Raw genomic sequence first — 27,509 nt, forward strand, 5'->3', positions numbered from 1 at the left:
ATTACTTTTTTTTTTTGACATCTGCTACATTACATTTACATGTGTTGACAATAGGAACTTAAATGTATGTGCGTGTTAGTTACACTTACTATATTATCGGTAACTTATATCATGTAAAAATGTTCTTTTATTAGTCTTGGTAGATCAATACTCCTTTTTCTCTGTTTTCACTTTTTCGTGTTCGTTTTGGCCTTATTTGATACCCACATCAAGCTTCAAATTCTTCCATTGCTCTGTTCACCTAAAAACAACTCAAAACGCATGTAGAACACCATATATACAAACTTAGATACCTATGCGAGATTATGCAAAAATGTTATTAATGTTCAACTTAAAATAATGTTTGATAATATATAAACCAAGAAATATAAAAGTCAAAAGCATGAAAAATGATTACATCATTGTATACTTGTAAATGTAAGTAACTATTCATTTTATTTGATGTCAACCTCATATGATGGTGTTCTACACAAATCCACTTTTGAAGTCAAGAACCACGTTTCATGAATGAACATACATTTAAGGAACATACATTTAACTATTCGTTTCATGAATGCCAAGTTACAAAAAAAAAAAAGAACCATGTTTCATTAGGCTTTTCATCATTTAGAATGTTTTAGTTTCTAATTAAAACTTTTTCAAATTTGAAATATTTTAGTAGATGTGCATCATAATTATTAATTTTCACTGAATTTTGTTTACAAAAAAAAAAAGACGTGGGTTTTCTACAGTTGCATTAATTAACGTGGATTAATTCGACCAGAAAGAACAGAAGATCTCGCGAGTGTATATGATCGGAGATGCTGACTGGCGTTTAGTGGTAGTGTTCAATGCATATGTAGAAAATATAATATATGAAATTAATAATTATACCCTTTTTTTTTTGACAAAGGGCTAATAATTATACTTACTTTAATATAATATATGGAAATTATACTTACTTATTTGATGTTAAAAAAGAGAGACAATTATTGTTTCGCTGGTTTTCACAACAAACTTTTCGTATCACTGAATAATTCTCATGCGTCACCTCCTAGACAGACAATTATGATATCATCTGGTTTGTTCATAATATATTTGCATGCATGAATTATTATTTTCTGAGATGCGTTGTACAGAAGCAATAAAATATATGAAGATAATCTAAAAAGGCATTATGAAATATTAATATGTATTATATATATTTGTGGATAAACAGTGATCGATCTATATTGGTTGAAAAAGAATTAATTTAAATTAGTTTGAGTCAAACTATGATTGGATGATGAATACCAAAAAGACAAGAGTCTTTTTCTCGTTTGACTCTCATTGTATTAGCTCGGGTTTTTCCTCAACGGTTGGCAAACTAAAGTGGACAAATTACTGGATTTTTCAACTTGACAAAAAAAAAATAGTTTTCAGCATATCATTTTCTAAAGGCAAACTTTCAAAAAAAAAAACTAAACAGGTGTATTAAAATATAAGGCATATTACAATATATATTTCAAATTCATCTAGTAATTTTCACAGTAATAAAAATACAATACTACTAAATGTGCTTTAGCGGTAATTAGACCTTTTTGCAAAAACAATATTTATAAATGACGTTTAACATAGGAAAAGATATAATCTTATAGTTCAACTAATAATTATGCAAATATTTTAGTATAACATCAAATTCTTTTGATTGGAAAAAATAAAACTATTAAAAAGTTATCGACATAGTGGTTTATCTTTAATTCACGGAGATTTTTACGATTTTTCTAGGTTTGACCTACACATCTCTTTGTGAAGTAGTATTTCAGCTAAAGACTCTAGGATCTCAAGTTTTTGTACTACATATGAGTTAAGAGTATCGTTTTTTCTTCTTAAATACGTAATGTCATATTTACTCGTTCTTTATGAAAGGAATTTCTGTACCAGTCCTAGTCACGATTCCAAAAGATCAATTAGATTGGTTTATGGCAATATATAACTTTTTCCTCGTTTTGAATTTCAAGCTCTATCATGCATTTTACAACAACAAAAAATACAGTTACGCATGTCTGAACTATATTAATCTAACGATTAATCATTGTATGCAAAATGATTAGTGTTTACAGCATTAACCCAGTAACCCATAACATTAATTTAGTGTTAAAACCACACTATTTAAGTGTAGTTTCAACACTAATAACTTTTTTTCAACTACAACACCAAACTTCATACTAAAACTATTCCAATACTATTATAATATTAAATTGTAACTTTTGAATTATTTAATAATTAAAATAGAAATAATCATTATGTAATTATATCACAATAAAATTTGAGTATGGTGAATAGTGTTACATAAAATTTGAGTGTTGTATTTCGCAATTTTTTGGTTGGACTGAAGATGGTTTGTATTGGATTGAGGATGGTTCATGCCAATCCTTAGGGACCATTAGCTCGGTTAGGATTGTAATAGTGGTTTGTCTTGTGTTTTTGAGTTAGTAGAAGTTATTGTATCATTGAGGTCGAATTTAGGAGGTTTTAAAAGTTGGAATACTTCGAGTTGTGGAGTATTTTCGGCTCTTTGTTGACTAGGAACCGTGTGTTTGATTACCGATAGTCTTGGTTCAAATCCAAAAGCACCTCGGTGTTACTGTTAATCCATGTTCTTCAAGGTAATATGTGGTGATTAACAGTTTGTACTTGATTGAATCTCGGAGTCGAATCAGAGTCTATTTGTGTAATTTGTGGTCTCAGTTATGTGGTCGAATTTAGGGTTTAAGAAACGTCTCAGCTCGGATTGCGTAGGATTTAACTTAGTGTTCTTAGATAGTATCAGATCGTGTCGTTAATATGTTGGGTTAAAGTTTATTGTGGTTGTAATCCCATTCACCTTGTTAACAAGTTGTTGTTTGAGCACAAAAAATCACAGTAAAATAGAATTTTGGAGTTGAGTTATATAAATGACATTAAACCCACAAAAGGAGGATAAAGACGGGAACAACGTACACGGAAAAAACGCGAACAGTAACAAGGATAGTCAATAATACACGTATCAATTGGTCATGAGGACCGCACAAGAGGATTGTCACAACATTAACATATATAAATAAAAAGAAATTTCATTTTTATTTTATCTATATACATTACCATACTGATAGAAGTTTATTTCTGTTAATAGCTAAAATTCAACAACTGAGATTACATACATTCAGAGTATCTAATATATTTCATAAATAATAAATTTAAAATAGATCTGTTTCCTTTATTGTTAAATTATTATGAATTTCCAAATTTGTTTCCTTCATTCGTACCAATATAAAAAGATACACAACAATAAAAAGGTTAACCAAGCTCTGAGATCAACTTACAAAATGTATTCAATCCCAAATGGTTTAAACTCTTATGGTGACAATACTATGAATCTTCACGATTCTGTTCCCACCCAAATGAACTCCAGCTTTGGGGATCCCGAGACTAAAATGTTTCGGTCAATGTTCACTACTTCTGTCATCACAAACCATCATGGTTTGTTCTCTTCCTCTCATGCTTCTAACTGTTATCGAGATTCATCTTCTTTTGGTTTCAATAATTCACATGCGGCTTATCAGATGAGAACCAACATGGTCTCTGATGTCGTTGATTACTTTCCTATTAACCATAACCCACAAGTTTCTCAAGTCTCCATCACCCAAACTATCACAAGAAGGTACTCTGTTATAGTTCCTACCCGTAGTTTGATCACTGCCCAAAATGAATACGAACGTGCTATGAATCCCAACATTTCATATCCTTCCTTTTACCCTCAAACTTTTGTTGACAATCAGAGAACCCACCCTCAAACTTTTGTTGACAATGAGAGAAACATTTTAAATCCTACACCTCTCAATACCATTTATCCTAGGAATGTAGACCAGTTTTCTTTTTCACCAAATCACCACCATGATCAACATGTTCCTCATCGTCGACCAGTGATTAAACGTCGAAAATTTGAAGAAATTTTTGACGGTTTTGATTTTGAGGATAATGGTGTATACGATGGTCGGACACATAGCCTACCGTATGAAAAGTACGGTCCATATACATGTCCCAAATGCAAAGACGTGTTTGATACTTCACAAAAGTTTGCAGCGCATATATCTTCTGTTCACTACAAGAATGAGACGGTCGAAGAAAAAGCAAAGAGATACAGCGCGAGGAACAAAAGAAGATTTCGTAAGATAGACCAAACGATGCATGACGAATCTCAAATGATCCAACCCGAAGAAAGAGTTGTAGAAGAAAGCGGAAGCAATAATAACATTGCAAGTGGCATTGAGGCTTCCCAACAACAGCTGGTTGTTAAGGAAGAACCTACTTATGATGTTGTTGATTGATATGTTTTCTGTTTGGAGTTTTATCATAATATATATGTATCTTTTGTTGTTGTTGTTGGAATTTCATCATCCTTGTTGATGAGTGATTTAATCACTGGGATTAAATCTCCGCATTAGTGAAAAAAATAATTGAATTATTATAAATGTTTTGCGTTATCTGTAGACTATGGTTCAGTTATATTTTGTTAGTTTACTCCCGAATTTCCTTCATTTCAAAAAGATTAAATTGTTTAGCGGATTCTATTGCTAAGTTTGCTCTTTGTAACCCAACTCTTTAATGGGCTAGGCTGGAATGTCTTTTTCTTAGTGAATCTTGTAAAAAAAATCAATAAATTTCATATTTCGCAAGAATTATATTGTAGTTTTAAAATTAGTTTAATTTAAATCAATAACTATCCAACAGTGTAACCATTATATAATTTCGCAAGAATTATATTGCAGTTTTAAAATTAGTTTAATCTAATCAATAACTACCCATGTAACATTTTTTGGGGTTTAATGATAAGGTTTAGATATATAGTGATTCATAAACATCTATAGTTCACCAAAAATAAAGATATATATATATATATATATATATATATATATATATATAAAATTTTTTGAACGAATGTTAAATTTATTCAATCCAAAATATTTTTACAATGGATGCTTCGTTAACTCAGAAAAAAACAGAGCTAGACTAATAATCTCTCTATATATTAAAAGAGAAGTCAATTTATTGAGGTCTAGTGACGTGTCGTTCATAGATGAAATTTCAAAAAAATTGTTATAATTGGATTGGTCGATTGTTTTTAATTTTTATTTATTTAAATTAGATTTAAAAATTTAAGGTAAGTCTAAAAACATTTAACATCACTTGCCATATAATTTAAAGAATATTACAAATAATAATTTATGGCAATTAATTCTCAAAATTATAAAAAGATTAATAATATTATATTTATTACTTTTAATATTTATAAACTATAAAATATAATGAACAAATTTTTATATGAGATAATTATAATAATTTTATACTCTACTTGATGAATTGTATTCGAATATAATTATATAATAACTATTTTAAATATTACAAAATCCAAACATGTTTATTAATATGATTTTTAAATTATTTATCGTTGTTTACAGAATAAATTTATCAGAATTTTAAAATTATTTATATAGTGTTATAAATTATTTATAAAAAATAAATCCTACTATATATTGATTGAGAAGTCACATAAGTGATTTTTTATTACGTGTTGATCATAAATGAACTCTTCAAATTGTTATCATTTGATTGACCGATGATTTTTAATTTTATTTATTATAATTATATCTAAAAGAAAAGGATAATTCAATTACCACTTTCTAAATAATCTACATAATATTAGAAATAATTATTTATGGTAACTAATTGTTGAAACTATGAAAGAGTAATAATACGATCAATTTTTTATATATTTATAAATTACGTAAAATAATAACAAAAGTGTTTATTTGAATTGATATAATGATTTTATATTCGTATAGAAAGAATTATATTTGTATATAAAGTATCATAATAAATATTAATGTCTAATAATTCAATGCATGCTTTATAAATCATTTATAAAATTATAAATACATTTATAAAAGTCAGACATTTTAAATTATTATCAGAGGTTCTAAGTCATTTATACAAGCTTATACATTAATTTATAAAATGTATTTTGAAACTTTATCTTCCTATTACAATATTTTGAATTTTTTACATTTTTAATGGTAAAATTTATCAACTATGTTTACTTAGTGTAGAAACTCATAAACTAAAGATTTACTGGTATTAATAGTAATTATGACCTGTTAGACTTTAATTCATTAAATAAAGTTAGTTTAGGGAGTTTTTCGTTAAATACTTAGTTTGAGGGTTTTTACCCAAAACAAACTTAGTTGAGGGGTTTTAACGTTAAAATTCTTTATTATTTCCTTATTATCTATTATTTAAATCCTTATAGTGTGATTTGTTTTATCAAAAACCAGTTGCAATCAACTGACGAGATATCTTCTTTGCAATTATATAATTTGTTATCTTTTGTTGATTGTTTACATCTTTAAATATTTTTGTTAGAATTAATTCTTTTCTGTCTCAAGGCTTAGAGAAGGAAACCGTAAATCATCTCTGCTATTACAATGAAACCAATGATAATAAATCTCAGGTAATTCAAATCTCTCTTTTATATTTCATGGCTGATTTTTTATCGTGGTTATGCGTGAAATATTTGTTTTTTCTCAATTATATTTTTCTGATGTTTTAAGATTAGTGTTAGATGTGATCGTTTTCTAAACGTTCTAATGTATTTTTTTTGTTTATATGAACATAGTATAAATATCAATATATAACATTGAATCTTTCATATTATCTATATACATGTAACATAATAAATATGTAATTATCAATTTAATATTAATGTTAATGCCCGCACATGCGTGCGGACGGTCCACCTAGTAAAAATTACATGTGCAGAGAATATCAGCTTGCTTGACAAGCAAACCATACAGCCTCGCTTTCTCGAAACCTTTTCGTCCCATGGTTTGAATTGTTCAGATTCTATTTCTGATTTGCTTATCTATTGTGTGTCGAAGTTTAAGAGCAGGCTGATGGTATATTAATTTTTATTAGTTCATTTTTACCAATCATTTGTTTATAAGCTATATAAATATTTTTTAAACAATTTATAGTAAGCAACATAACAGTTTTATGTTTTTTTATAAAACTTGAAATGGTTATTAACATTTTGAAAAACTATAACGTAATTTATAGGGGTGTTCAAATAAAATCAAACCAACCGAAATATAGAAAATGGTTTGGATTTAGTAATACCAAATAAACCGAAAGGATGTAATTTTTAAAAATCCACAGTGCATGGATATGGTTTGGTATATAACGATCCAACTGAAGAAATTGAATAATTAAAATATATTAGTATAATTATACGTAAATTTTCTGATAAAATTAATAATATATATAAATTATTTTATGAATATGATATTCATAATTAAAACATTGTTTTTAACAACTTGTTATTTTGTTTTAAGTTAAAAAGGTTATTTTATTTTTTCATTCAATCAAAATAAAAAAAAAATATTTTTATTTTTATTTTTATTGGAAATATTTGTGCTAACTTGAATTTATCTAATAATATTATGATATTATAATTTTCTTATTTTTATTTTAATAGTTGAGCAAAAGATAAAATATTATATTTAAAAGTTAGATTAAAAAATATGTTTTAATAAATGTGATTTCTAGTCATGTAAACTAAAACTTGTTATAAGAGATAGATATAATTATGGTTTGTGGTATAAAACCGAATAAACAAAAAACGATAGTATATAAACCGAAACAAACCAAATTAGATATAGTTCCAATATGGTAACTAATTTTTTATATGCTAAAATTCTAAAAACAAACTGAGAAAATCAAACCAAAACTAAACCGCAATCCAGACTGAACATGCTTAATAAAATAATTTATAGAATCATTTATCGATTTTATAATATTATTTTTAAAATTTATTTATAAGTATCTATAATAAATTCTCTTATAAGAATTTATAGTTTCATTTATAAAAAAATATAGATTCATTTATAAGGATTTATAAAATCATTTATAAAGGCTTGAAAAATAGTTTTACAAGATTTATAGATAATTATAAATTTTTATAAATATTTATAAAATTTATAATCATATAAATGTTTGTTATAAGAATTTATGAATCGCATAAACATGTATTACACATAACATAATAACTTGATATTTATGTAACGTTTACAAGAGTTATAAATATTTGTAAAGAGTTTCTAATGTTTATAAAATTTTAAAAATTAGTTATAAGAAAATACTATATCATTTTTAAGGGTTTATAAAACAACTTATTAGGTAAGAAAAATATACTAACTAAACTTACATTATTGTTATCAGACTATTTATAAACTCTTGTAGGGTATACTAACTGCAAAAAAGTAACTTAACATCTTTAATGTAATAGAGTGTAAAAATTTTAAAATCAGAAAATAATATAATTATTATTTTTTGTTATCTTCCGACTAAAAAAATTTACTTTCTTTTTTGTAAACTTGACTAAAAACATCTTACAATAAAATTAAAAGTCACATATAAACTAAAATCATTCTACTCTTTCTTTTATAAAGTCTAAAATTCAAACAAAAAACAAATATTTTCCCCTAAATTATCAAATTCTTCTCTTTATTAATTTACCAACTCTAATATAAAATTTAAATTAACACATGGCAATTAATGACCAATTTATTTAGATAATATTGTGTTGAGAATTATTTTCCTATATACAGATTCGGTATAGATTTAATTTGTTTTTATAAAATACAATATGATACAATTGATTCCAACTATTTAAATATTTCACAATAAATGATTTTTTATTACTTTCATATTTAATTGGTCAACTGATAGATGTTGGTGAGTTTACAACATTTAACACATTCCTATATGAAAAAAACAAATTAGCATTATATTTTCCAACAACGAAAAGTATCATTCAATATTATCTTTAAAACAATAACGAAAACAATAACTAAAAGTAATGTGTTTGTAATATGAATAGTTGTAATATTACCTTTAGAATGTTTCATGTGTAGTATCATTCAATATTATAAAATTCATGGAATTACCAATTATATTTACGTGAAAATAATTGTTTTAAGACTTTCATAATATTAAACGAAGAGGTTGAATTTTCATAATTAATTTTAATTTTATTTAAACATATATTATAATAGAAATAAAAACTTTATCTAAATCACCGATAATGATACAAAATGCAACATCCTTTAGGAATATTTTTTATGGGACATTTAACCTTTCTAGCGTATAATTTATATTGAAATATTTTTTGTATATACATATGTAAAGAAGCAATATAATGATGCAAACTGAATAAACTATAAATAATATTTATTTTTGTATTATTTACATCAATTAAATTACTTATAAGGATATCAATTTTTGACCTCGGTTAGTTTAAAAATCAAAGCCTCAATATTATATAACAAATAAAAAAAATTTTAATTTTTTAAAAATAAACATATATATATATATGACTAGTTTTAATATAGTTATCAATAAAACTCATAAAATATTATAATTAATTGTATTTATCCTTTTCAAAAATAATAAAATGCTTGGATATTTATATAAACTAGGTTTGTAAAATATATCAGTAAAATTATACATACTCCTAAAAATTAAAAAATATATTACTTTTACAAAAGTATAATAAAATATTTACATTTGTGAAGTCACGGACAAACATCTAATAAGTCAGTAAAACTGAAAATCCTTAGAATGTTCAAACAAACATTTCGATTCCAACTAAAAAAGAACTCCAACCCTCAGAAAATGTTTAAACTTGAATCAAGCTAACAAAACAAAGACATATTGTGAAAATTAAGATCAAACCTTACCAATCCAATTACAAAGGAAATCATATTCTCTAGCATAAACTAGAAGGTTGGTTCCATCTTTGATAAGAGTTGGGAGCTTAACCTCGAGATTAATCATCCAGTCATCCATCATTGCTTTATAAACTTCATTGTTGCACGATACAAATTCACTATCTCCAATTCCTAATGCTTCCACATTGGTATGGTCATAACACAACTGTTCTACACATTTCTTCCTCACGTTATAGAACTTCCACACATAAAGTATTTTTTAAGTTACTGATTTCTTATAAAACTTTGACCGTCAATGTAATATTATTGCTTTAGATCGGAATTTGAGATCAACATCATTTTGTACATAATCCCCATGCGCACCATATTAGATCATCAAGTTGATTAAACCATTAAAAATTACAAAACATGTATTTAAATATATATATATATATATAACGGTTTATTAAATTAAATATTGTTGAAACAAAGACTGATTTTTTATTTCTTATATTTTGCTCAAACTTTACTTTTGTTTTTCTCTGTATGTTGTCAGATTGTGTTTTTGTTAATATTTCAAACTTTAATAGTTGTAATATATTCATAGAGTTGTTGTAGAAAAAAAATATCATTGAATGGTTAAAAACTTATCATGAAGTTAGGAAATAACTAATATAATTATATTGATTATGTTCTACTAATATCAATGTTTTTGAAATTTAAAAAGCTAGAATAACAAATTAGTCGACGCATCACAGTTTCAATCTTCAATGTATATACAAGCTACAATATCAATATAATAAATAATGACTGAAACTAAACTAATTTGAACTGATTTATAGTTTACTTGACTGATTTCGTATTTGGCAAACTGTAGTAACCAGAATGATGATCCAATTCTTCAAGATATCACTGGAAATGTTTCCGTGTATGAATTGAGAGACAAAGAAAACAACCAAGAGGATAAGGAGAGAGAATGTCTTGGATTTAGTCATTTGTTTGTAAGTTTTCTCTTGTGCATTTGAAGAGGGTATTTAAAGACAATCCACACACACAAAATTAAGATGGATATTTCTTGGAGTAATAATATTCTATATAAAAAGACACTCTCAATAATATGGGTTTCCTAGACAAGACATGTATCTTACGACCGAACATACTACTACTTTGGTCATTTCTCTTGTATGATCCTAATTAAAATTTGCCTTGACAATTCTGTATATTTTCTAACATTACATGAGGTGGTATGCGTGTTGATTGTTACTACGCAAGGGAATGAAACACATTGCTGCCTTGGCTGTGCTACTAGAGACTAGTTACTTTGATATTACATAAGGTGGACTATGTATGTTGATTGTCACTATGAGTTGCTTTGACACTATGATACGCATAAGCGAAGGAAAGTTTTGTGTGTATATGATATCTAAAGAATTTGAATTATTACATGTCCTACGAAACCATTACAAAGTATAAACTCTCGCAAGTTTTGATGCTTAAATACTTAAATTTTGTTGCTTTATGTATAAACAAAGAGATCCCAATTTTAAACATGGTGGTATTTTTCTTGTTATTCATTGTTTGACTATGTAAATGGAATACTTTGGGTGTCTGTTGTTTAGTGTAGGTCTAGATTAATATACAAGTGTTATGATCCTTCATACAATAATTTTTTTTATAAATTAATAAAGTTAGGATTATGATCATCTATAAAATTATAGAGTTATTAATTTAACCAAATTTTTCTTTTTAGATTTATATTTAATAAAAAGTTTCTTTCAAAATAAAAAAAAAAGTAAAAATTTCTTTTTCGCTATTTATTATTAACTAAATTTTGTAGATTTGGATTTTATCTCATTTTTTAATATTTTGATAAACTTTAGGTATCAAAATATTTCATGTCCTAAAAATAAATACGTGTTTATATGTCTTTCAAAAAAATAACATCAAAATATTGAAATGTAAACAAGATTATAAATAAATTTTATTTTGAAAGAAAAACAAACAATATAATGTTTTGTTTAAGTTTATATAAAATTTATATGAATTATATAATATAACAATTATTATAATTTATAATTTAATGAAATTATATATTAAATTAAGAGTTTTCAATTTTATTTTATCAAATTATTTTCATATTTTGTATTAGCTTAATTTGGGACCAAAAATATTTATTAGTTTATCGTGCTTATAATTTATCGAGTATTGTTTATAAAGTGTTTATTAGTTTATCGAATATTAATCTGTAGAGTTTTTATTACATCTGAATTTACTTACAATACTGAATTTACAAATCTTACTTTATATTATGCAGTCAGCAATCTTTAGATCAATCCCCCGATGATCATCAGGATCATTAACCAAGCTTATTAGATGGTTCTTTGAAAGCACGAGGATGAATTAGAGGCTGGTTCGGAGTTGAGTATTAGCATTCAGATTCTTTTAAGGTGTTTAATTGAAAACTCAACTGAAAGTCCAAGAACCCCGGGTTTCAATCAATGAACTTTATATAGTATAAGATTAAGGAGAGTTTTGGATGAAATCCAATGAAAAGAAACGAAACTTAGTTAACAAAAGACAGCTTAAGATTACATTGTATACGGTAGTTCAATAATATTATACAGTACACTGCCATCTCTTTGTGTTGTCCTCAAACATTAAGAGTTGATCGAATCAATAAAAAAATGGACTGTAAATAGTCATTGGAATCATCAGTTAGGATCTAACTTTTGCAAGCCGAGCTCGAATTTCCTCTAGTTCTTCCTCCTCATCATCATCACCTTCTGCAATTGCCTCTTCCTGCAAAACAAAACAAAAATTGCAACGCCTTTAAGAATCTAATCTCCAAGGTGTTATGGTTCGAAAGTATCAAACTGTTTTTCTGTCTCTCGAAATGCATTTTGTTGGATGAGCTTACCTCGCGGGAAGTGCTCGCCTTCTGCGCAGGCACCTTTATCCTTTCCTTCCTGACAGCTTCTGGAAGCTCAGCAGCGGTTTCTCCAGCAATAGCTGTCAATACTTGATCAACCTCTTCGTCGATCTCATCTTCCATGTCCTCTGAATCTAGTGCATTGTCAATGGCATCATTCACAAACTCCTCAATAACTCCCGCCTGCATATCAAAGCAAACAAAAGATTCATTACTGATTACATGTCATCAGACACATTACCCATAGCTAAAAAACTAAGACCCTAACCAAGACCCTAACCTGATATTTCCTTGGTCTGCCTCTTGGTTTTTTAGGTGGGCTCTGAACAAAAGCCTTCCGACATATATTCTTGTAATGCCCTTCTTCTTTGCAATTAGAGCATGTCATTATCCTATTCGCACGGCTCAGCTTGGTAGTAGACACTGTCTCATTGGTTCCTTTTTTCGATCATGGTTTTTAGGCCTACCAGGCTGGCTATTTTGATTAGGTGGTGGAATCACACCTAATCTATTGGTCCGAGGCCACTCTATCATCCCATTTACAGGTCTGATCCCAAAACTGTAGGTTTCACGCCACTTAGAGATTGTGTAGCAAGGAGCAACAAATTCAGAAAGTTTTCTTCCCACACCAAAGATGACCTTAGCGGCATGGATGCATTGAATATCATTCATTTGCCAGCTTCGACATGCACAAGTCTCATTCTCCAAATTCACCACATATGACTGGTCTTTATCCTCCACCTCAGCTTCTGGCCCAACTGCCCAACGCAGACTACACTCTTTTGACTTCTTCTCAACCATGTCTAACTCTTTATGTGTCTTCTGGGTGAACCTAGTCTTCCTGTCCTTAGCCATCTTAGACCTATTGTAGTTCCTAGTCATACATTGGCGCCTTATCTCCTCTAACGTGTCTAGCAGAGGCTTCTTCCTAGGCTCCCTGATGGTCTTGTTGAAGGACTCACACAAGTTGTTCAGATTATCATTGCAGTAGGAGCCTATTTTGAAGAAAGCTCTAGACCAAGTCTCTGGCTTTGTCTTTATCAGAGATGCATGTGCGCCAGGATCATAGTTCTTAAGCTCGTCCATGCTCTAGTTGAACATACCAGGAGTATAGCTCCTTGCAATGAACCAGAAGAACCTCTGTAACCTTAGATCTTTTCCACCTTTCCTCCAGTTCCCGTATATATGGCGACAACACTGTCTATGCTCAGCTTCTGGAAGGAGGGTATGAACTGCCTTCACTAATCCCTACAAGATCAGAAAAAAAAAATCAGAAACAAGAATCAAACATTCATTGAGTATCATGAAAGCAAGGTATTTACCTTTTGTTTGTCAGACATTATAACAAAGCCGTTTCCATCTTCCAATCCCAAATCCAAGGCCAAACTCTTCACAAACCAATCTCAGTTTGTATCATTCTCTATCTCCACTACAGCTCCTATTGTCTCCATCTCTTCCAACCGCAGCCAACAACTGTCCCTTGATGTCCCATTTCAAAGAGGCTCCATCTAAGCCAATAACAGGCCTACAAGTCTTCTTCCATGCTTTCTTTTGTGCTTGGAAACACATGTAGAGCCTGTAGAACCTCTGCTTGCTTCCAACTGTGGCTCCTGGTATGGTCTCAATGTCCATGGTTTGACTATGTTGCATCTGTGTGTCTTAAATCTCTGTGCACCAGTAAAAGCCCAGCACTCGTGGGTCGGACGATTTGAAAATTTTATTTTTTCTAGATAAGTATGTATTCCTAAAGGATAAAGGAAATCGGGTTTTGAGTCTGCTATAAATATGAGTCTAAGGGTTTGTAAGATTATTCATTCACACAATACCTCTTTTGTTCTCTACTATCTTCTTGATTGATTTGTGGCTGTTCACAACAGACTATATGTCTAGATTGGATATGAAAATACTATTTAAAATTTAAACATTATAATAGAGAAATTTTAAAAATCATTTATTCCTAATAAAAATTTATAAAGTAATTCAAATTTTATCAAACAGACAACAAAAAATACCCGCGCTTCTCAAGCGCGAATCAAAATCTAGTTTGTATTCTTAAGACACAAGTCAGATTTTGATTTTTTTTGGAGAAAAAAAAAGATATTAAAAATTATCTCTCTAATTGCAACATTCACAAAAAGCTATAACAGACCAAGAGAGTGTCTATAATTAATTCTAATGGTAATTGTATTCAATTACTCCATATGTTTCATATTGATTGTCGTTTTAGACAAAAAAAATTCGTTACAAAATAAGTGTCGTTTTTAATTTTCAAATGCAAAATTTATTAATTTTATGCATCAATTATTTCTATTGGTTGAAATATGGTTAGGTGTATAGGTAATGGTGTTTTTGTATAGGAAATGTACAAAATTAATTGTTTTCTTAATCCACGTGCACAAACCAAAACAACACTTATAATGAAACGGAAAGAGTAGTATTATTTATTAATCACCCTTCAATTTAAAACGTACTACATGTTGTCAATGCTCCAGATTTGAGAAACCGAAGCGAGACCATATATATATAATGATTCATAGACTTCTAGTAGTTCACCAAACATAAAGATTTTGTATACTTCCACTACATAACGCACCTTTTCCACAAAATCAAAATACATGGACACTCTTATAATGGTATCGATCATGACCCTGTTGATCTTTGCTAGCTCCGGACCTGCACGTGCCGCCACTCTTATCGTATCCAACCAGATGCAGAAAAGTGCTAATGTTCCCGTCTTCGTCACGTGTAAAGGCTCAGCTCCAACGATGTATAAACCCGTACCTTTGGGTCAACTCTTGATGATAGAGATTACACCTACTAGCGAACCAAGTGCGACTAATGATATCACACCCACTGCTGGACAAAATGATAAACCGGCGGGATTCAGAGTGTCGCAGGAGATGAATTGCGTAGGTACGTTTTACCGCGAATCACGGGGCTTGCGTTCTCAGCCATGGTACGTATTGAACAGCTCATACCGAGAGCCGGTCGTGTGTAAAGATGTCTGTGTCGTCGTTGCCAAAGACGATGGGTTTTACCGTTGGAACAGTAAGAAGAATGCTTGGGACAAGATTCCTATGGAGATGTTCTTTTAACTAAATTTACTTTCGATCCAAATGCTATATTTTCGCCTACTTCCAATTCTTAACAATTGAATGAATATTAACCCATTAAAAATAAAATATACTATGGAAACTGGAAACGAAATATTTTGGTTATTGAAAATACTTTCTTGTTTAAAGAAAATGACACCATTTGTTTTTTAACTCAAACATACTTATCATATATTGCTAATCCATCTCAGCGATAGGGCTTGGACAACTTGTAAGAGAGTGATAACTAAGAAGACACGTTTTATTTTATTTTAACAATATATTCAGCTTGGACATTAGAATCAGTGACGAACTATCGCACCAGTTTGATTAGCGAGCTTTCCTTGCATCCAAGTCCGAAGCATTTGTAGAGAAGCCTTTGGCTGATCCATCGGAACCATGTGTATCATGAACCTGTTACAAAATTGAATTTACCAATAAAGTTTCTCGTCAACCGCACTTTACAATTAAAATTAGGTTATATATGTTCATCAGTTTGTTCGGATTACCTTAAGAAAAATGAGAGGACCGTGATTCTTCATTACACCGGCTTCTTTACCATCTACCATGAACGGCACTGTCTTGGCTGCTCCAAATTCCTTCTGGCCTGACCAATTCATCTGCTCAACCCACCTGGAGTTTCCAATTAAAAACAAAGAAAATAAAACACAAACCCTCACAAATGTTTAAGACTAGAATAAAGCTAACAAGAACATAAACATTGTGAAAATATAGATCAAATCTTACCAAGCCAATTACAAACCAAATCATATTCTCCGGCATAAACTAGAAGGCTGATTCCATCTTCGATAAGAGTTGGGATCTTAACCTCGAGATTAATCATCCAATCCTCTATCATCGCAACATAAACTGTAGCATTGCACGATACAAAAACGTTATCTCCAACTCCTAACGCTTTCCTTACATTCTCTTGGTTCAAGAATTTCTCCAGATTGGAATTGACATCACACATCAGCTCCCCACATTTCTTCCTCGCATCATAGGGCTTCAAAAAAGCAGAGAAATGATTGTAAACAAAGAAACTATTGTAAGCGACAAAACACGGTCAGTTTCGGATTCCGATGCTTATATTCATGTCTTTGTTTTCGGATTTGATATAGTCAAGGATTTGGAAGCAGACGTGGTAAGCAGAAGCACACGCTAAACCACCATCAATATCTGAAATTCACAAAAATATGACTCTTTAAAAAAAACAAAGCATTTTAGTAAGAACCAAATCCGACAAAATTCAAAAGAAAAGAGCGTTATATCTAAATTACTGCATTCTCTTATGGAGCCTTGACAGTTAACGTAGACTTGGTTGAGACTTTCATGATCAGACTGGGAGATTAACTTCATTTCCAGTGCATAATCCCCATATGCACCATACTGGATCTCGGGGTTGGTTAAGCCGTTACCAATCGCAATACCCTTATTTTCACCAAGATTAACACAAGAAATTTCTAGTTAATATTGGAAGGGGAAAAAAAAGATAAACAGCTTTACAACGAATAAAGAACAGAGTATTCACTAATTCATATAGACTTACCTTAAGTTTTATTGGAATCCCTTCATTGTTCTTATTTCCAGTGTGAATGCGAGAAGCCAAAGCTGGAATGTAATGGCCTGCATAAGATTCGCCCGTGATATAGAAATCGTTCCTCACGAGTTGCGGATGCTCCTTGAAAAACACCTACCCCAAGTTCAAAACAAAACGAACTCAAAATCATTATAGTTCAAATGTTTTAGAAGAAAACAAGAACCGAACCTGAAGGAAGTTGTAGAGGTCGTTGCTCACACCAGTTTCGTCATGCCGGAGAACGTCAGTGTCTGATACGCTACTGAAACCTGTCCCAACGGGTTGGTCAACGTAAATTATATTGGAGACCTGTTGAAAACAAAAGTAAGTTGAATGGTCGGAAATAATGTTTCTTGAGCGACAAATAATCTTTTTAATTATTCGAACCTGGTTCCAACTATACTCGTTCCGAGAGAGTGAGAGATCCTCATTTAGAGTGAACGGACCATTCTCAGCCAACAGACCGAAGCTGCTACTACAACCCGGTCCACCCGACAGCCAGATCACAACTGGATCCGTTATGTTGTTCCGTGACTCAAAGAAGAAATAGAACAACCTGTGAATAGCAGAATCAGCAACATTACCAGAGAAATCAGGTACGGTTTTTAATGGTTCAATGTGTATACGAGCTACTAAAACCAAACTAATTTTAATTGGTTTAAGAGTTTACCTGGATGATTTGGCGTTTGGCAAGCTGTAGTAGCCAGCATGATCAGAGCCGTGCTTAGAGGCTTTTGAAAAAGGCATTCGCCTAGGGCCCCCAAATTTTGTAGAAATTTTAGAATCCCAAATTACAAAAAAAAATACTTTTACATGGTAATTAACATATTCTATTAGTTAGATTTTTATTTATTTGAATTTAAATTGGACTTCTCTTTAAAGTAACTAGGTTTGTAATCATTTTTGCTATATTTTAAATAAAACTATAAAGATTCTACTTCTAAAAAACTGTAAATATTTGATCACATTAGTCTTTTCTTTTATATGCTATGAGTTAGATTTATTTTATATATTTATGAGAATTTGATAAAGAAAATATAATATTTTCAATATATAGTTCATTATAGTTAATTTAAATGCTAAGATTTACATTTTTGACAGCTACCAACATTTCAATCAAAAATTTATATCTTTGTATTTATATTATAAATTTATATTTTTTGTTCATGATTTAAAATTTTATTTTATAAAATTTTGGTGAAGAAAATTTAGAAAACGTTTATGTAATAATTCAAAATTTTTGAGTGTTATATATATATATATATATATATTATTAAAAATATATCATGTAAAATATATTTTTGAACTCGCCTCGGGCCTCCGAAAACCTTCGCACGGTACTGAGCATGATGACCCAATTCTTCAAGGTAAGGATCACTAGAAACGTAACCGTGTAGGAAGTGGGAGAAACTAAAAACAAAGAGGAGGAAAGGAAGAGAGAATATCTTGGATTTCATGTTTTGTTGGTAAGATTTCTCTTGTGAATTTTAACCGGTATTTAAAGACTCAATTCAAACACACAAAGATGGATACTTCTCAAAATATTAATATTCCATATGAAAAGACATTCTCGGTACGTAATATGGGTTTCCAAACAAAACATGTGTCTTACGACCAAACATGTTACTGGTTTGGTCATTCCTCATTTATGATCATAATTAATTTTTGTGTCTTTAACAAATACTGTCTAACATTACATGAGGTGGGTTATGCATGTTGATTGTCACTATGAGTTGCTTTCGTTTCGATATTGTAACATTACATGAGGTGGACTTTGCATGTTGATTGTCACTACAAGTTGCTTTCGGCATTATTGAGATATGCAAACGCTTAGGAATAAACAAGAATTAATTTAGAGATATATGATGTCTAGAGAGTTTGGAATTATTACATGTCCTATGAAACCAAACTCTCATAAGTTCTGATTCTTTAAAACCTAACTATTTTTTTCTTTTTCTGTTTGATATATATAATAAGCAAAGACGTGGAATGTGTATCCCAATCGTAAACGTGGTGATATTTTTCATGTTATTCTTTGTTTGACTATGTAAATGGAATACATTAGCTAAATGTATAGGTAGGTGTCTCTTGCTTAGTGTCAGTCTATATTAATATACAAGAATATATGATCCTACATAAATGACTATAACCATCTCAAATTCTATTATGGATTCAGTCACCTTTAGATCATGCAGGTGATATCATCATGATCACAATTCACAAACCAAGCTCATTAGATGGTTCTTTGAAAACACGAGGATGAATTTGAGGTTGGTTATGGAGTTGAGTATTAGCATTCAGATTCTTTTAAGTTGTTTTATTGGAAACTTAAACCGAAAATCCGATGAACCATAGTATAAGATCAAGAAGAGTTTGGGATGAAATACTATGAAAAGAAACAAAACTTAGTTAACAAAAGACAGCTTATGATTACATTGTATACGGTAGTTCAATTATATTATACAATACACAGTTATCTCCTTGTGTTGTCACCAACATTAAGAGTTGATCGGATCAATAAAAAATAGTGTAAAGAGTCAATTGAATCATCAGTTAGGATCTAACTTTAGCGAGCCGAGCTCGAATTTCCTCTAGTTCTTCCTCATCATCATCACCTTCTGCAACTGCCTCTTCCTGCAAAACAAAACAAAACAAAACAAAACAAAACAAATTGTAACTTCTTCTTTAAGAATCTAATCTCCAAGTACCAAACTGTTTTTCTTTCTCTCGCAATGAATTTTGGTGGATAAGTTTTACCTCGCGGGAAGTGCTCGCCTTCTGCGCAGGCACCTTTATCCTTTCCTTCCTGACAGCTTCTGGAAGCTCCGCAGCGGTTTCTCCAGCAATAGCTGTCAATACTTGATCAACCTCTTCGTCGATCTCTTCTTCCATATCCTCTGAATCCAGTGCATTGTCAATGGCATCATTCACAAACTCCTCAATAACTCCGGCCTGCATATCAAAGCAAACAAAAGATTCATTACTGATTACGTACAACGATACCACAACTCAGAAATTTCTAACAAGTTCAGGTATAAAAAAGCAATAAATGTACCTTAGTCATCTCTTTGCTAAACTCCTGCATAGTTGCAGCCATTTGTGGTGCTTTCATGAGGTTATTGACTAGCTTCATAACCTCCGCACTCTTGGACAGATGCCCAACTGTTCTAGCAACAGCTGAAGATCCAACGAAAGTAAAAGGAATAAGTGATAACACAATCACATTGCAAACACAGTATTAAGAAAACTAAAGCTTTTTATAATACCAACACTCTCCCCAAGGTGCATTGATATGGAATTCATCTGGGCCTTGTTTTCATATAACCGGTTAACCGTTCTTCTCGAACTCACAATCTCCTTAGCAAGCGCCTGAAACATCATCAGGAACACAATTTGAAAAGAGCTAAGCTTACAAAGGCTAAGACTTTTTGTTCTACCTTGGCTGAGACCATATCATTCCGCTTTGCAGCCTCTTTAATAGCTTTCTGAACATTTCTCTCTTCCTTCTGTATATCTAAAAACCCAAGGATCATAAATTTCTAGAACTCAACCCAAGACGATTCAGATCAATTTCTCGCAATTTTGGATGCAATTAACCAAACCCATCAATCTAATTTCAGCTAGAATCATCAAAGTTCAAAACTTTATCCTGAATCCAGAAAAATCCTAAATTCACCAACGTGAGGGGATGAAAATAGAACCTCGGATTTGGCGTTCGATGTTACGGCACTCCTGACGGAGCTTACGTTGCCAATCACGCAAGAGTTGCTTCGGATCAGGCTTTGGTTTTATGATCTTCATCACTCTCTCCATCCTTTTTGTACCTTCGCTTCTCTGTTTTCGGTTTTTCAAAGAATATTTTGTAAATTATGTTTTGTCCAAAGTATTTTAAAACTAAAATTATTTAGATCCTATAGATTATATGCCTTAACAGGGGATCTTACAGCCCTCTATTACACAACAGAAATGTCTAGGCCTTGTGTAGTATGGTCGGATTCGGCCCAACATAATATAGAGCCTAAGAATAAACAAAAAATGTAGGGCCTTTTAGTCAAATAAAATTATGGAGGCCCTTTGATATGAACTTTGTTTATCTAATTTATAAACAACAGTTTTAGCTAAAACACACAATTTTTCAAAAAAAATTATTATTTGTATCTTTAACCTTTAATTGAAAAGAGAGAATGACCAATCATAAATTAACTTAAAATTTTGATTTTTACTTTTTTAATTGAATATTGTGTAGCTAATTAACTTTTTTTGTACTGAACTTCTAATAATGTATATTGTGAAACAGAGTATATCTAAAAGTATTTATATTAAAAAGAGGGAGTACTGCATATAGGTCTACTACCTCTCTATTTCACTAACCCATCGATAGAGCAAGAGAATGGTACTTGACCAGTGACCATACTATATTACTATGTCACTTTCCTTCTAATCAAAACATTAATGTAAAGGATGATCATTCTTTTTGTTGCGGTTTAAGCAGCAGCACAACTGCGAGAGAAGAAAGGACGACAGTAATACAAACGTAGAAAGACCAAAACAAAACACAAGATTATTGTAAGAACAATATGTTGTCGTATATGTTTTTGGTTATATAGCCTCTCCAGCTCTAAAACATTCATTCATATCCGTCCATATGATAGGCTCAATTATCAAATGTAGTAGTACTGTTTAGTGACGATATCTACAAGACGTATGATAATAAAGTAAGGTGGGGCTGCAAAACAAACTGGGGTATTATTATATTTCAACATATTACATTTATTGGGTTATATGCATCTTCTGACACACTAGCTGTCTCTTGCTCACATTTCTCTGTCTTTCGTCTTTCCCTATACAACTCCACCCTTCTTTATTAATTACTTTCCACAACTTCATAAACATAATTAATCTTACTTTCAACAATTTTAAGCACGGTCAACTAGATCTTAGATCCGAGTGCTTATGTTTTGGCTTGGGTTGAGTTGAGTTTCGATCAGATTGTTTCTATGTTGGATTTGCATTTATAGAATAGATTTAGGTTGAGCGAAAATAAATTTAAAAGGTGTTAGAGTTTCTGAGACTGTCAAAACACTAACTGCGAATAAGATTGTGATTTGTGAGGTGCGTTCGGCATATTTCTAGATTGACAACTCATTGAAGAATCGCACTTTAGTCGAATGATTGGGTCATTTCATCGAATTAATGTAAAAAAGTATCCTATATCAAAGAACAATAAAAATCAAAAGTTAATTTTACGAGTTTAAACTACATTCGTGTTAAAACTGATAAAGTTGTTTACAATGATTGGATTTTAAACTGATACTAATAGAGATTTGATTTAACCCTGCATGCATTTCGATCTACAAGTCCTTTTATTATATTCAAAGAATTATATGACTACTCAACCAAAGAATTACACGTCAGCATACTTTACACTTTACTTCCCTGAGTCACATGTTACTCCACTCATTGATAGCCATCTCAGCAGACATCTCACGTGCCCAGGTTAATCTCCTCACGTTATGGACCCCACACGAGACATCCGGTTTCACAATATCGACAACAGTCCAAAAATTCCAGCCTGGCATCCATTTAGACACATGATCCTACGTGGCAACTACTCATTGGCTCAAAACACTTGACCTCCGGTATGATCGATCGAGCTTTCTCCGCAACGCCTCGAGAATATGCCACGTGGCATCACCTTCCATCATCGGCACATTGTACAAGAGGGCCCGCTTGAACGCCGGCTCACGTAAGTTTCGCTGTATCACAGACAAATTAGTCGCCGCCACGCGCTCTAGTATCTTACGCAGATTCTTCACGTCTTTCTCAGCCACCGTGAGAGAGATCTCCGACCACCGCACCGTCTCCGAGAACGGTAGCTTTATCCCATCCGCGATAACAACGGGCACGCATCCCAGCACGGCGGATTCCACTAGCCTAGGACTCCATGGGGCCCACCCGAGAGGACAGAGACAAAACACCGATCGCACGATCTCTGATCGGTATCCAGCAAACCGGTGCCGGTTTAGATAAAACCGTCTTCTCCCGCCGTATTTCTTCAAAATCGCCGTTCTCACTCCCCTGCACGCCGGGAAGTGGCATTTTAGTAAATTAACCAAACACACAAATTTTTCAAAGTCAACATGAACACGAAAAATAAAATAAAATCAAATAAATTAACCAAACGCACGCACTTGCTGTAAAAGCGTCCGCTTATATTCTTAGGGTTGACTTCCATCTTCCCCCGGAAAAACGCCCAAATGTCTCGCCGTCCGTTCGCCGGAGCTCTGTCTATTGCTCTCTGCACGCTCTCCGGCGGAATATACGGCGGGATCACCACGTGCTCCGCTTCTTGACATGGATGCTTGTAATTAACTCCAAACGTTTGTAAAATTATCGAATTTTTCATAAATTCTGGAATCCCTTCCTCAATCGCCATATCCTCCTTCGCAAAATAAAAATCAAAATTATAAAAACAAAAACTTTTTTTGATTGAAAAAATAAAAATCAAAACTTTATTCGAAAATTATCAAATTTTGAGGAGTTTAGTTTAATTTACCATGGCGTGGAAGCATGCGCCGAAGTCATGAGAAGCGACGAAGACGTGGTCGAAGCCTCGAGTTCTGTTCCAAAAGGGGTAACTGTCGGAGAGGAAATCGACGGCGGAGCTGATGAGGGAGCGAGCGTGGCTTAGAGAAGGGAAGCCGTTGGCTGTTGAGAAGTTGCAGGAGACGTAGACAGGGACGAAGAAGAAGTCTGCTTCTTCCGGGTCCGACGTACGGACGGAGGAGTCAGAGAGAAGGGCACGGTGAATGGCTACCTCCGCCGCGAATAGGTGACTGGCGCACCGGTCTGAGGCTGTTACCCAGTCGACGTTGAATCTCGCCGGTAGATCGTAAACGTATATCTTCATGCCGCTGAATGGACCGCCTGGTTTGAGAATGGCGGAAGATTCTATGAGAGCGCGAGATGGGAGGGAGGAGGACGTTTGGTGGTTAGAGAGGAGGCTTGTGGTGGTGGTGGTGGACGGGGAGGATTGGTCTCCGGCGAAGTAAGATGTGAAGAAATACAGAGAGAGGAACAACCAGATGACCCATCTGTAATAGTTTCTGAAGAAGATGAAGAAGAGGTTTGTTTTGTTGTGTCCACCTCTGTTGTTGTTGTTGTTGTTTAGTTGCATTTTGACGATGAAACCAGTCTTCTTCTTGGTCTTGTTGATGCTAGGTCTCTTAATGTCGAGCGACATTGCTTGATTGTTAAGAGGAGCAAGCAAAGATGAAACCAAGCTTTCTCTTTGTTGGTGATGATAATGATTGAGAAGTAGAAATCAAGGGTTGGAGATTGGGAGAGATGTAGAGAAAGGGTCGTTGGTGTTTCTCAAGAATGAATTGTTTTTCTATTTCATTTGGATCAAGATTGGTGTGATCTGGTTCTCATCATTCTCTCGTGTCATGGGTTTGGTTCGAATCCAATGGGGTCATTAAGAAAATTAAAAAAAAAAACAAATTTTCAGACAAGAGAGATAAAAAGAGAGAGAAAGAGGTCACATGGCTCTAGATGCAATGGAGCAGAATGGAGCTCGGCAATGGTCTCGGGTTCATCGCTTGGTCGTCTCGTAACCGTACCACTTATATGTGACATGACTATAATACCCATGTAATTATTACTTTTGCGCATTTGGGTAAGTTGGGGAGGACATGTGCTTCATAAATGGTCTCTTGATAAGCTAATGACAGTGTAGTTTTGGATAATTTTAGCTAATTTTTGTTTCTTTGTTTAGAATGTGTGATCATTAGAAGTTAGCTAGTTTTTTTTATCACTTAATAAAGGTACTTTTTATAGCTCGCATTTGGTTGTATAAAGTTAGCTTATCATGTACTCCTAAACTTCACAAACTAATATAGAAAAAATGAATGAATATAGATAAGAAAAATACTACTAACCAAATAAATATGATTGCTCCATACTGGAAATTAGCCTGGTATTTACAGCTGGTCTATTTGGAAGTAAGCAACCAAACATACATTGTTTTCGAGCTAGTATTAAAAGTACTTTATCCCAAACCAGTATAAAATACATGTTTTCGAGCCAGTATTTAAACTCGGATATCAAATTAAATATAATTATAAGATAAGTAAAATATGCACTCGAACAAATACATTTTAGAGTCAATTAGCTCAAAACCCATAAAGAAGTGGGAAATTAGGAATATACCTAATACAGTAAAAGTATGGCAGTTACTGTAGATAAAGTGTATGTAAAATTACATTTAGAGCCCTTTGATATATTGAGTTTGTAAGTCACATTAGGTGCCCCGTAAGTTTAAAAATATTATAAAATTTTGGTAAGATTACGATTAAACAAAAATTTCATTTTTCTCTCTCATGGTCCTTATCTTCTTCTTTATCTTCCTCCTCTGTTTCTTTTTTTTTTTTACAGAATCCCGACCAAATTGTGGTGCCTTTGTGTTTTTGTTTTTGTCTTTGAATAGTCTGGCTGTATCGTGGTAAGTGGGAGAAGAACGATGAACAAGAACGACATCACTGTGTTTTGTTCCTGAACCTCCTTTTTTCACTGTTAGTCAATCTAGTAGAGACAATCGTGGCTCCGGCGGAGGGGAACCTTGCCTACTGTTAAGAAGATGAGAGGACGACCTACTGGTTCTAGCAAAAGACAAAAGCTTCAAACCTTATGAAACATAAATAATTGTGTGTTGTTGTTGTTGGTTGATTGTGTTGGTTGATTGGATGATGATTAGAACAGAAGAAGCCATCTACTAAACTTCTTGCTGTCCCCGGAAAAGGATTTTTCTTGGATATCTTTTTGGCGGACCAAGTGATACTGAATCGAGAGAAAACAAAATTGTTAGCCGTTTAACAATAGGTGTTTGTGGTATTAAATATGTTAGCAATTTTAATAAATTGTTATACTTTATTAAATGTTTCGTGACTTTTGTTTGTTGGACATGAGATATAATGTTCGTATAATAGTTTTTTGTTCATTTGAAATGCAGAATAATTGTAGCTCATATTAGTTGTCTTGCGTTTGTTTTATTCGAAGTGAACTAATCTTATAATACGGTTTTGAAATGTGCTTGAGAGTTACAACCACTTCTATTTCTATATCAAAATGCAATGTCCTGATATTATAATAATTAGCTGGCTAAAATAATTTATTAAAAGTTAAATAATAGATTATATATAAATATTTAGTTTTACAATATTTTGCACTAGATTTGACGGATAACTTAATTGTTATACATAATTAGATATGTTAGCCGGCTAACAATAAATATATTAGTTGTCTACCAATGAATTTGAATGAATAATTGATGTTAGGAGTTTTCAAGGCTCCTAAGACAAATGTTGTAGTATAAATGATTGTCGAACCAGTTCTGAGGGATATCAAAGCACTGAGAATGCAAGTACTCACTTAATCTAAGTGCAACCAATGATTTAGAAGGGTTTTAAACTATGACTAAAACTAGAAAGCAATAACAGAATGATACTTTCTTGACTAAAGGAAAAGAGAACTCATGGGTATAGGGATTAGACCTTGGGTGATCAAGTATCGAACTAAGGATGGCAGATGATCAATCAAACTATCAACCTTAAGCCTAGACACAATTCTAAGCAAGCTCTATGTCTAGATGAATGCTCATTTGCTAACATATCTCAAACATCAAATGTCTTTGGTTGAATAATATGAAAGCAATCATTACTAACAAGTCTATTAGCTATCTTAGTACCTTTAACAACAAATGTCTTTGGCAAAGTATACTAAAAGCCTAGGAGAGTTGTCTCGGGCATTTCATCGAACACCTTTCGGGTGAGAAATGCCTAAGGATCAACAACTGAGTGGCCAACTCAGAAGATGCATTATGATTACTCTACTAGCAAGGAAATATGAATGATCTACACTAAAACATCCTAGCTCTAACCTAATCACCCTTAATCTCCCTAACCCATGAATTCAAAAGGTGATTACTCACTAATCTCCATGATTCCTCTTAAACCCATATTGGATTTCAGATTAATCATGTAAAGAAATAGATAAGAAATCAACAAGAACACAAGAACATAACAATCAAAATCCAAGAGATGAACTTCTCAAGAGAGTTCTTGTGTCTTTCTCAATAGATCAAAAGA

General features: G+C 31.9%; 4 protein-coding genes across 5 annotated transcripts; 1 reads left to right on the forward strand and 3 right to left on the reverse strand.

The window, feature by feature from the left end:
• Positions 1-1,432: 1,432 nt before the first annotated feature.
• LOC125579216 lies at positions 1,433-4,484 on the forward strand. The gene has a single exon (XM_048743039.1). It carries the CDS (start codon positions 3,234-3,236, stop codon positions 4,326-4,328), a length of 1,095 nt encoding a protein of 364 aa, XP_048598996.1. The 5' UTR covers positions 1,433-3,233; the 3' UTR covers positions 4,329-4,484.
• Positions 4,485-12,464: 7,980 nt separating this feature from the next.
• Positions 12,465-21,289, reverse strand: LOC106371625 (vacuolar protein sorting-associated protein 24 homolog 1). 2 transcript variants are annotated; one of them, XM_048743041.1, is made up of 6 exons: positions 21,066-21,289; positions 20,802-20,878; positions 20,631-20,733; positions 20,420-20,541; positions 12,682-12,876; positions 12,465-12,563 (listed from the first exon to the last, which is right to left on the reverse strand). In XM_048743041.1, the coding sequence occupies exons 1-6, from the start codon at positions 21,175-21,177 to the stop codon at positions 12,480-12,482; spliced, it is 693 nt and encodes a 230-aa protein (XP_048598998.1). In that variant the 5' UTR covers positions 21,178-21,289; the 3' UTR covers positions 12,465-12,479. The 2 variants fall into 2 exon arrangements, with proteins under 2 accessions (XP_048598998.1, XP_013667160.1); XM_013811706.3 differs by lacking the exons at positions 12,465-12,563; positions 12,682-12,876 and adding exons at positions 19,749-19,998; positions 20,122-20,316 and having other exon boundaries at positions 21,066-21,288.
• LOC106369732 (serine carboxypeptidase-like 47) lies at positions 16,030-19,629 on the reverse strand. Its single transcript, XM_048743042.1, has 10 exons — positions 18,716-19,629; positions 18,035-18,077; positions 17,752-17,920; positions 17,554-17,673; positions 17,335-17,478; positions 17,066-17,216; positions 16,876-16,964; positions 16,533-16,791; positions 16,295-16,418; positions 16,030-16,199 (listed from the first exon to the last, which is right to left on the reverse strand). The coding sequence occupies exons 1-9, from the start codon at positions 18,819-18,821 to the stop codon at positions 16,402-16,404; spliced, it is 1,098 nt and encodes a 365-aa protein (XP_048598999.1). The 5' UTR covers positions 18,822-19,629; the 3' UTR covers positions 16,030-16,199; positions 16,295-16,401.
• A 1,265-nt stretch (positions 21,290-22,554) lies between the features above and the next one.
• LOC106371629 (probable glucuronoxylan glucuronosyltransferase F8H) lies at positions 22,555-24,960 on the reverse strand. The gene is made up of 3 exons (XM_013811707.3): positions 23,921-24,960; positions 23,556-23,806; positions 22,555-23,442 (listed from the first exon to the last, which is right to left on the reverse strand). The coding sequence occupies exons 1-3, from the start codon at positions 24,605-24,607 to the stop codon at positions 22,977-22,979; spliced, it is 1,404 nt and encodes a 467-aa protein (XP_013667161.2). The 5' UTR covers positions 24,608-24,960; the 3' UTR covers positions 22,555-22,976.
• Between the last annotated feature and the right edge of the window lie 2,549 nt (positions 24,961-27,509).

The sequence above is a fragment of the Brassica napus genome, chromosome A10 (assembly GCF_020379485.1).
Source record: "Brassica napus cultivar Da-Ae chromosome A10, Da-Ae, whole genome shotgun sequence".
Lineage (NCBI taxonomy): Eukaryota > Viridiplantae > Streptophyta > Magnoliopsida > Brassicales > Brassicaceae > Brassica > Brassica napus.